This window comes from Cygnus olor, chromosome 1 (assembly GCF_009769625.2).
Source record: "Cygnus olor isolate bCygOlo1 chromosome 1, bCygOlo1.pri.v2, whole genome shotgun sequence".
In the NCBI taxonomy this organism is placed as follows: domain Eukaryota; kingdom Metazoa; phylum Chordata; class Aves; order Anseriformes; family Anatidae; genus Cygnus; species Cygnus olor.
Window position 1 is genome coordinate 166,432,212 of NC_049169.1, and position 11,355 is coordinate 166,443,566.

The 11,355-nt window shown below is 40.0% G+C and overlaps 1 protein-coding gene across 1 annotated transcript; it reads left to right on the top strand.

Annotated features, from left to right (window-relative positions):
- Nucleotides 1–25: 25 nt before the first annotated feature.
- On the top strand, nt 26–6,073 carry MZT1 (mitotic spindle organizing protein 1). Its single transcript, XM_040540548.1, has 3 exons — nt 26–163; nt 2,322–2,467; nt 5,110–6,073. Exons 1-3 carry the CDS (start codon nt 115–117, stop codon nt 5,131–5,133), a joined length of 219 nt encoding a protein of 72 aa, XP_040396482.1. The 5' UTR covers nt 26–114; the 3' UTR covers nt 5,134–6,073.
- Nucleotides 6,074–11,355: the final 5,282 nt, after the last annotated feature.

Sequence of the window (11,355 nt, forward strand, 5' to 3'; positions counted from 1 at the left end):
GCGGGGCCGCCCTCCCCATCCGCGCTGCTGGGCGGGCGGGGCCTGCCGGCCAGCCGGCGTCACGTGGTGCGGGAGGGGAAGCTTCCGCTTCCGGGTAGGGCTCGCGCGGTCGCCATGGCGAGCAACGCTGCCAGCCTCAACGCCGTGCGGGAGACCATGGACGGTGAGGGGACAAATACCCCGATTAAACCCTAATTAAACCCTAATTAACACTCGGCGGCTGTTTGTTAAGCTCTGGGTGCGGCTAGTATGCCTATTATTAAGCTATGGACGTTACTAGCTCCCTTTCTTAGTAAGGCGGCCTGGTAATGAAGGAGTTGTGAGGAGGGCAGCGAGTGTTACAGAGGCAGAATAGCTCCTGGTACAAATTAAAATGACTCTCTTGTGGGATAAACAGTCCGGGAGAAGCGGCACTGGAAGCAGGAGGAAATATTTATAAGTCTAGAGACTGATGCTCTTCAAAATAAATAAATAAACTAAAATAAATAAACAAACTCTTAATGACGTGAGCAGCGTGAATAAAGATCAGTTGTTGCCTTTCCTTGTCAGGCTAACCATGGGGAATTAAAGCTAGCAGGTTCTGGAGGCGTGTTTTAACTGTGTGTCCTAAGAAACCGCGGAATGGATGTCAAATGTTAAAGAAGCTTAGAGGAGACTTGGGGGGAAGTGGGGAATTAGAGGGGACAAACTTAGTATGGACAAACAGCTTTTCTTTTTTTTTGAGGGAGAAACTCAGGCAGCTTGGAGGGGACAGTTGACACTTTTTGGTGGAAAAGTTGAGGTAACCAACAGGGCACAAAATGACATTTTTTAGGGGAAACCCAACATAACGTGAGTTCTTCTGGAGGGGGACTGGGGCAAATTATGTGGGTTTCAGGCTGAGTGGAAAGCTGCTGAGAAATCCCTTGAGGATGGTTAAATATGAAGGCTTCCTCTGGAAATGCTCTAATGAGGGACTAGAGGCTTGGGGGATGTTTTCGTGGTAGGTGTTGCTTTGTGGTTTTTTCCTATATCCTTCCCTAGTTAGGCTATGGCTTACGGTTACTTAAGGATTCCTTAGGAAAGACCTCCATGAGTTGAATTGGTGCAAAAAACAGTGGTTCAGCTCCGTCATCGGAGCTGCTGCTGAAGGGAAGGCAGGACTATTGTGGCTGTGCTGGTGCTTCAGGATGCTTCTGTGCACCTGAGGAGAGATTTGTGTGGAAAGGCGAGTGATGCTAAGCTTTTATAACTGAACTTGATACCTGCCCTTTCTCCCTTTCTGTGGGATCTCAGGGAGTGTATGCAGAATTAGAAACAGAGTAAGGTTTTAAGAACTTCAATGGAAAGGGTACTAGCCTTCAGATTTAGGATCCCAGGCTTCCTGTGTAACAATGTGTATACCTAGGATGCATGCTCGTAATTTAATCTTCTATGGTCAGGTAACTTTAGTTGTTGTGGAAGTCAGAGGCTTTCTTCCACAGCATCCGTCTTTTCTCTGTGACTTCAGTGGAATTGACTGGACGTGTTAGGCCTTTAATCTCTTGGCCTGCGTAAATGTGACTGACTCTGAGGCTGTGCTACAATATGCTTTTGTTATACTGAAGTACAATATTTTCATAGTTGTCAAGTGGACAGGAGTTGCATAGCATGTTGGTTTTATATGGGAAGAGTGTCCTACTTCATTTTCTTATAATTTGGGGGAGTAGCATCTATACAAACTAAAGCTGTATTGACGTAGCCTCGGGTTGGAGATTACCGTGGCACCCAGAAATAAACTCTCAACAAGCTCTGCTGATATATGTGTAACTAAAACTGTTTAAGGGTATTGAAGAAATGGGGCCTTCCAGGGAAGGCTTGGAAGGGAAGAGGGGGATTTTTATTTCAACACAGCTGACTGGAATCCCCTTCTCCAAAAGGTTTCATATTGGCATGTAGTCGTGTCAGTCTTTTTTTTGTGTTATGTAAAATTCTAAATAGTATTGCTTATCCTTAGTCCACAGCTAAGCCTGGCTTTATATCTAACATGAGCAACAGAAGGAAAGGGCTACAAAACTCCTGGCATTCTCTATCAAAGCTTCCAGTCCATTTAAGCTGGGCTTTCAGTAAGTGTTTGGAGTTCAAAACTATATATTTTTATAGCCTACCTTTCACATAATTTACAAGCAGTATAATTATTGAATTTTTCACTTTTTTCAAAACCCTTTATCCAGTGTTAAGTTTGCTGAATCAGAGAGATGCGACTGCCACTTCCACAGATTCTACAGTGGAAAATAAATTTTGATGAATAACACTTCTGATCGCTGTAGGGTCTAAATTGATTTCATTTTTTCCTTTTACAGTTCTGTTTGAGATTTCAAGAATATTAAACACTGGCTTGGATATGGAGACCTTGTCTATTTGTGTGCGACTTTGTGAGCAGGGCATCAATCCAGAAGCATTATCTTCTGTTATTAAAGAACTGCGTAAAGCTACAGAAGCTCTAAAGGTAATACTGTTACTTAAAAAGCACATACCCTTCTCCTTAAAAGAATCAGATCTATGTTCAGTTTGCTATACTTCCATGTATAAATTCTACTTTGAAATAAAAAACAGTTTTCTAATCTGGAGTTTTCAGCTGCCATTTGCCCCCTTACCTGTGTCATGTTGTGATTGTTTTGCTGCTTTCTTCTTCAACCTGTATCAGCTTACTTAAGCAACTTCAGCTTCACAGTATTCAGTGTTTGTAAACAAGTTAATGCAGCTGCTGGTGCTAATGTAGACTTCATGCATTGCTCTAACCACATCAACCTATGCTTTAAATCTCTCCAGGGGCAAGCAAAGGGATTTCATAGGGGGTGCATGTGGATATACGTGGCTTTTTGTAATTTAGCTGTTCAGCTAATAGAGTAAATGACTATAGTTTAAAAAACTCACCTGCCTTTTAACAGGTTTTTGTCCTTTACTGCCACCTAAGCATCATGGTTCCTTTTCCACTGTAACTTAAGTTTATTTCTCTGGGGTTGGAGGGAGAATCCATATCTAGCCTATCTATTTCTGTTCTGATTTGTACAAAACTCAGTTTTTAGATTTTGACTAGATGGATGCTAGCCAGGGCTATTTTTCCACCCTTCTTGAGTTTTTGACTATCGTAGAACCTCATCCCATTGGCCTCTTCCTCGACCCAACCTGTCCAGCTCCCTCTGCAGGGCCTTTCTACCCTCCAGCAGACCAGCACTTCCCCCCAGCTTGGTGTCATCTGCAAACTTACTGAGGGTGCACTCAATTCCCTCAGCCAAGTCATCAATAAAGATATTAAAGAGGAGGGGCCCCAGCACTGACCCCTGGGGAACACTACTGGTGACCATTTGCCAGATGGATTTCACTCCATTCACCACCACTTTCTGTGCCCAGCTGTCCAGTCAGTTTTTAACCCAGCAAAGAGTGTACCTGTCCAAGCCATGGGCTGCCAGCTTCCCCAGGAGAATACCGCGTGAGGCCTTGTCAAAGGCCTTGCTGAAGTGTAGGTAGACTACGTCAACAGCCTTTCCCTCATCCACCAGGTGGGTCACCTGGTCATAGAAGGAGATGAGGTTGGTCAGGCAGGACTTGCCTTTCATGAACCCATATGGACTGGGCGTGATCGCCTGGCTGTCCTGCACATGCTGTGTGATTGCATTCAAGATGACCTGTTCCATCACCTCTCCTGGCACCACGGTCAGGCTGACAGGCCTGTAGTTCTCTGGGTCCTCCTTATGACCCTTCTTATAGACGGGTGTCATGTTGGCAAGTCTCCATTTGGGACTGGAGACCAGGTTGGGACATCTCCGGGTGACAAAAACTGCTGGTAGATGATGGAAAGCGGCCCAGCAATCACATTCACCAACTCCCTCAGCACCCTCGGGTAGATCCCATCTGGCCCCATGGACTTGTGACAGTCCAGGTGGAGCAAGAGGTCTCTAACTGTTTTCATCTGAGCTGTGGGGGGGTTCTTCTGCTCCCGACTTCGAGGTTGGGAGGATGAGTACCTCAAGGATAAGTGGTCTGGCTAGTAAAGACAGATGTAAAGAAGGCATTCTTTACAGCCTTTTCCTTATCCTTAGTAGTCATGTTCCCCCTGTGTCCAGTAAAGAATGGAGATTCTCTTTGGCCCCCTCTTGCCCTTAATATATTTATAAAAACATTTATTTTTATCCTTAACCATAGAAGCTAGGTTGAGCTTGTGCTGGGCTTTGACCTTCCTAATTATTTCTCTGGATATGCTGGCAACTTCCTCGTACTCTCCTTGAGTTGCCTGTCCCTTCTTCCACAGACAAACAGTGTCTCCCAGACACTCAGCAGAAGTCCCCTGTTCAGCCACACTGGTCTTCTTCCCCGCTGGCTCATCTTACGGCACACAGGGACAGCCTGCTCCTGTGCCTTTAGGACTTCCTTCTTGAGGAGTGTCCAGCCTTCCTGGACCCCTCTGCCCTTCAGGACTGACTCCCAAGGGACCCTCCCTACTGGTGTACCTACTCATCTATATGTTTAAGTGTGTGCATGTGTTTAACTGTGCTTATACGTGATTGGGGGGAGTTGATTCTTCCCCTTTGCTTTTGTTGCTATCCTTTGCCTGTTTGTCCCATAAGTGGCTTAAAATTTACCAGTGCCTGCCTACCATCAATACTGCACCTAGTTGGGTGGGTTGAGTTGCACAGTAATAACGACTTAGGAACTTGATCAAATAATTGGCAATGGGATTTAGGCAGTTGTGATAAGTGTCATTTTTAATAAATTTTGTGTAAATAATTTCACTGTATGAGTGAGCAATAATTAGAGATCTTCCTTTGGAGTTCACTATGCAAAGTTTCATGCATTTTAGCACTTATTGAAAGCATTAGAGTAAAATGGTCAGGATACAATCTGCTCAGATAAAGATACACGATTTAACAAAACAAACAGTAATGGTTATGTTAATAAAGGCTAATGGCAGTTGAAAGCATTATTAAAAATATATGTATATTAAAATATTCCTTAGAGAACAACATGACAGCTTATGAAGATTATAAATAGCTTATCTTTAGATTTGAAGTTTTCTAGGTAAGTATAAGGCTTTAACTTGCGTCGTATCTTCTTTTTATGACTTGTAATAAATGTTTTTTCTTTTTCTAGACTGCTGAAAATATGACAGGCTGACGTGGGAGAAGCCTTCTGCATGAGAAGAATTCAAAGTTCTAGAGTTAATAGATATGAAAATTGATTGCTGTTCAGAGATAGAATGAAATTATGACTGTGAAGGTTTCAGAATATTTCTGTAATCTTCTTGAAAAGGATGATGTATAGAACAGCTTTGATAAGTTTTTTCAAATAAGATAGGTCCAACAATAATTTTATTATTCTTTAATTTTTGGTTATTTTTGTGAACCACGTGTAAATATAGTGTAATCACTCTTTAGCACCCAGTATTTTTAAACCATGTCAGGTACTGAACACTTGCTGAAATTGCTAGCATGTTCCAGTGAATATTATGAGTACAGCTGGTTAATGCATCCTTTAAAAGTGCAAATGTGTCCTGTTTTTACTCCTGTATTTGTATAAACCAATGTGGACACTTTCATCCGTGGGCAAGATAGGAATGAAGCCCCTCCTGCCTTGATTGTAACCAGAGTACTGGTGATGACTTAAGTAACTTAAATCTCATTCTGAAAGTAAGAAATAAAGCACTTTTATAATGAAGGTAATTAATTGTCCTTTTAATTCACGTTGTTATAAGAAGTGTTTTTAACCTGCGTAAAAAAGGAACTTCAAATTATGCAGATATCTATGTAAATTTGAATTCTGTATGACAGGGGATATCATACAGAGTTCAAATCCTATTTAATTTACACTTGTTTGGAGTACTAGACCTGAAAATATTAAGCGTATGTTGTTACTTCCTACTCAAAGCATGTATGAAAATTATCAGATTTGGTCGTGAGTCTTAATGCTCATTTTTTGCAGGAATGTCTCTATATTCAGCACTAGGAATCTTCACTGATGCCAAAATGAGTCTTTATAGTGTATATACAGTGAACTGTGGAGCATGTTATCCAGTGAATGTCCTTGCATCCAGGAAATATACTTCATAAGAAAACTGTTTCTGGTGTATTATTCCTCTGCTGATGTTAAAGCTTTTTCAATTTTTTATCAGAATAGTTTAAAGCTGTATAGTGTTGTTAGTGGAACTGTAGTGACCTGCATGGTTGATAGTGGGGAGTACACATAGAAATGAACCTGGAATCTTTAAGGCAAACTTTATTTGTGCAGAGAAAAAAAGGTCCTTCTATTTTGGGCTTACATCATACACATTTTATCTATGTCACAGCTTTACAAAATGCGATCAAGCAGGCTAAAGACTTCACGCTGCTGGCAGAGAATAGGAATGTATATTACATTAAGTTATTTACCATTATTTCTGGTTACTCTGGTCAAAAAATCATTCCAGGAGGATGCTCTAAAAACTTCCTGATAACCAAATTGTCGGGGATTTAAAGTAGTATCATCTGTCTCAGTCATAATGGATGTTCAAAATCCTTTGTAAATCAATGTTCTAACTTCAGAGTTAAAGCTTTTTTGAATACTGGGTGTAACATTTTTGAAAATGCTAAGTTATCCATAGTATGAAAAGATGAATAATACAATTTATCCTACCAAACCTGAAAAGTCAGCAAAATGTCATGAAAGCATCAAGTCAGTTAAATTAATGATCAGCTATTTTAGCTAGACTCAGTGCTACCTGTCATAATCAGAAAAGACTGGGGGAGCATTCCTGCACTGTGAACAGGTTATCTTCCTTTCTTTCCAAAAAGAACCAAGGAACTAAAATTTTACTGCCTGAACAATTTTTGTTTCAGTGGTAAAAAGAAAATGACTTTGAAGTAACCGATCACTAAAATGGGTTGATGTTGACATTAAACTGTTGTTTGGGCTCAGCCACATGTTAAAAGCTTTGGACAGAACTGTTGTACAGTGGTTTTAGCATTGAATATGTAATTGTCATAAACCAAAGACACTTTGTTCTTTCTATACAATTTTATTGAGAAATTCTGATGATTCTTATTAAATTGTTCTATATATTCACCGAGTGCACAATTACTGTGAGAAATTATGCTTGCCTTTATGTAAATTTATGTATCCTTAGGCAATCTAATAGTTGTGGCTCCTAAGTGTAGCTAAATCTGAGAATTCTCACTTGTGAAACTTAAACTCCAAAGGTTTTCTTTGAACTGTAGCAAATGTGGCCAAAATTATTGTGTAATTCTATCAGAGTGCATGTGCATGCTAGTGCTTTTCCTGCATTACCAGATCTTTGGACAGTGCAGTAATTCTGGTGGCTTCCCTTGACATTGCTCTTTATCACTTTACCACTGGAAATACACAAATGTGGTTTTAACTTCTATTATACTTTGCATGATTTCCAGTGTTGGTTCTATGTCCCTGAAGTGCTTAAAACAGTTTGCAACTGTAATATGAGATCAACCTGTATGCAATTCTGTCGGGTAAGTTGTGGCTACCATTTTATCATTGATAAACTTACTGGTTTTATGCACTTATTTTCTCTGGTAGACAATTTCTCATATGGAATTATAGAAGCAGAGAATGTTTTTGACATTCAAAAACTCAATTTGATGGATATAAACCAAAAATGCATTTTTTTTATTGTTACATGGGTCTAAATGGTAACATTCAACTTAGATTTAACGGTAAGGAGTCAAACAGCTTGAACTCTTGAAAACAGAATAGCTATACTGGTTCCAACCAAACGTTTTCCTAACACAATAGCCTCTCTTTTGTTGTCAAAAGCAGATGCTTGAGGAAGAATAAGAACAATGCAAGCACATTTGGTTCTTTTCCTTCTGTATTCTAGCTTCTAAATGTCTTCTATTCCAGGCTTTCCTGAACATCATATGGTTTGTCTATTTAGTAATCCCTAATGCTGTTTTTTCCAGTATTTGTCCTGTTTCCCTTGTACTATATATGTTTCCTGACTAACAGCAGCCTTTATCGTTCGATGTCCGTGGCATAAAGAATCACCACTTCTTAATTATTTTGAACCTGATTTTTACCAGCTTTGTTTAATGTTCCCTGCACAGTAAACCTTTAAGTGTCATGGTTGTGAAAACCATGATTCTGCAGGTATAACATTTACATTTAAATTTCCTCATACTACTGTTACTAACACTGGTATATGTTAAAATACCTTTTGGTTGCCCAAAGGTGTGGAATAGCTTCTGTGTTTGTTGTCCTTTGAAACTTTTCTGTCTCATTTTTTTGAAAAGAGAACCAGAAGTGTACACAGCATTAGCCATGTAAATACCGGCCTGTTTGTATACTCTTTAGTTCTTTATTCCCTTCCTAGTAATTCCTAATACTTGACTTTTTTAATATGAACTGAACACTGAGCTGTCTTTGGGAGTGGCAGTGATAAGCTCAAAGGCTCTTCTTTCATATATGAAACTACGATTGTTTCTTTCCATGTATATAGTTTGTTTTTTTTATCTATGCTGAACTGCATCTGCCATTTTATTACCGAACCAGTCTTAATATGTCTTTCTGCAGTTCCTCACAGTTTTCCTGCAGTCTCACTGTCACTAGTGTCACATAATGTAGCTGTGAGAGCTTAAGCACGGTCATGAATCCAGTCCTGCAGAGAGCATACAATTCTAGACAACTGTTAGGATCCCTGAAATTTGAATTTATATAAATACATTCTAGAAATTTAAATAAGAAAATAATTTCACAGGAAGTTATATATTACTACAACAAAAAGAATCATTCTGAAACCTCCATCTTAACATTAGGGAGTTTGAGTTTCTTAGGGCAATTAGATTAACCAAATTAATTCTGTTAACAACAAAAAACAACAAAACCCTCAAAATGCTCTGGATGATGATCAGGCAAAGACGTTTTGTTTAATGGAACTGTATCCATGAAAAGTGCACATACATTTATCAGCTTGCTTTCTTTCCCACCTGCTGGTCTCGGTTGAACAAATTCTGGTTATTCCTAGACTTGCTTTCTTAGCAGGATGAGCCCTTCTACCCAACACCTTTCACCTTCAAACACTTCTGTACTTTTATCTCCGACTAAAGCTTGCTTACAGTTTTATGCTATAGAATTCCCCACCACCACCAGCCCTCATATACCTCATATTTGCGTATACCTTAAAATAAAAAGCACAGAAATGACAGCACCCTAAGGTTCAGCGGTGACCCATGACAAAATGCCATGTATTGTAGTAGTAGACAACCTGCTTTAGAGAGAGCTAACACGGATCAAGGGGGTTTATACATTACTATGCACTACCTGAGCTAGGGGCTTAGGTAATGCATAGTAATATACAACCAAAGGAGTCAGCTGATTACTTCTTTGAATCACAGATGCTACTTTTAATCTAAGTTTGGAACACTGAGGATTCCAGAGATGAAAGTTGTGCTAATGTAATTTCAATGTTTAAAAGAGCAGGAGTGATAACAGAATTGAAGACCAGCCACCTAGCATAAGTACTAGCAACGGGTGGATCTATGAACTTGGGATTTTATCAGCAAGGAATGAAAGACAAAAAAAAAATGTAGTGAGTTCTATTTGATCGCTGTTTCATAGAAATGTAGGTGGTCTCTTATTGCTTACAGGTTTATGTATGAGATGTAGAAGCAGTATGCTTGAATTTTGCAGGACAACTTTCACTTAAAACACACTGTTGACATCATTCAATAAAAACTGAAATGTACTGGGTTGTTATCTGTTTAGTTGTCTAGTTAACTCAGGTGTAAAAATGTAAAAAACAAAATCCTAGTTCTTGAAAATGGTAAATTGAATAAACTGCTTCATTGAGAGGGTTTTGTAAAGTGTTGCCTAGTTGTAGGAAGTGTTCCTTCTAAATACAGAAAATGGATTTATCATACAGACAGAGTGAAAACAAAACCGTGGTGCTGTCTGATTACTGCTTCCAGGCTCAATGTTTATACATCCAGAAACTTGTGGTGATACAAGAATCATTTACATAAAAGCCATAACACTGTTTCAGGACTGGAAAACTAACCTTATGAGGTCTTACAGAACTCAGCCTATGCAGTTCCTTAAGGAAAACTTGAGAGGAGACATTATCACCATGTGTATGTCCTTGAGCACAGAAAGAAATCCAATGGCTACTTTTTTTTTTTTTTTTTTTTTAATCCAACAAACAGAACACAGCTGATATTAGATAAATCATACCTTAAAAATAAGGTACAACTTTCCAGGAACTAAGGTAATGCAACATTGACCCAGCATACTAGGGAAATGGCAAGCTGATTACTCTTTGATGTTGTTAAAATGAAATTAAGGATACTACTGAAAGACATGGTTTAGTCTAGATTTTGGGGAAAAGTCTCCAATATTTTTTGCAGGATGTCAGGCAAATTGGCTGTAGCAGTTCCTTCTGCCTTCATGGTCCATGAAGAGCAGTATAAAAGAGTGCTAAGAAAAAGTAATGTGATGAATATTAGGAATATTCAGGATAAATATCAGTGATGTTTCTGTCAGTAAGATAAATGGAAGCCTAGTTTCTAAGACATTTAAATGTTACCTGATATAAAAAACACCACACCTGTTATTAATGTTGCTGGCAATCTAGAATATGTTGAGTTTCAGCACTTTTATTATCACTATGTTCCTGTTTTCTCACTTCTGATTCTTTATGTATAAGGAGATGCTAGCTCATGAAAATGGATCTCTGAAAACTGTTGGGAGAGATCAATGACATCATTACATGGGTGAATGTGAATTTAACAGTCGTAGGTAATTTTCAATAAAGAAGATGGAAAAGAGGAATCGAGGAGGAGGCACTTGCCTGTACTGAAATTTCTGAAGGAAGCAGCCAGGCAGGACCACTAAGCCAGGGAGAAAAGGAAGTGGGCCATAGGCAGGTGAGGAGGCTGAGGGATATCCTAGCCTGATTTTATTTGATTATGTTATCTGCATGACAGATCCAAAAATTGACGTGTATGAAGATAGGAAGAGAGACTAAGGTTGCTAGGTGGTCATGTTTCCTTTCTCCCTATCCACAGGGTCAGCATGCTGAACAACAGTAGAATTGGGCATGGCCATTTATTAAACAGCAACAGTGAGGCAGTGTCAGGGCACTGCAGAGGCTGGGGGCTTTCAGGGGCTCCCCAGGGGTCCGTCAGGGCAGGGCCTGGCAGCCAGGGCCTGTCTCACCACCCCAGCCAGGAGCTGGGCAGGCTGAGGGGACGCTGGGGCAGCCCTGGGCATCAGGCACGTCCCTGGGGATAAGGCCAGACCCAGGCCGGGCTGCGGGCCCCCGAAGTGATAAAACTTTTTTGACTGTTCCAATGTTTTTTAGGCCTTGAGGCTGGCAGTGGGGGGAAGATGGGGCTG

Coding starts and splice junctions, on each gene's coding strand:
- MZT1 (XM_040540548.1), top strand. CDS start 115: ATGGCGAGCAACGCTGCCAGCCTCAACGCCGTGCGGGAGACCATGGAC. Junction 164..2,321: donor CGTGCGGGAGACCATGGACG/GTGAGGGGACAA, acceptor TTCCTTTTACAG/TTCTGTTTGAGATTTCAAGA. Junction 2,468..5,109: donor AAGCTACAGAAGCTCTAAAG/GTAATACTGTTA, acceptor TTCTTTTTCTAG/ACTGCTGAAAATATGACAGG.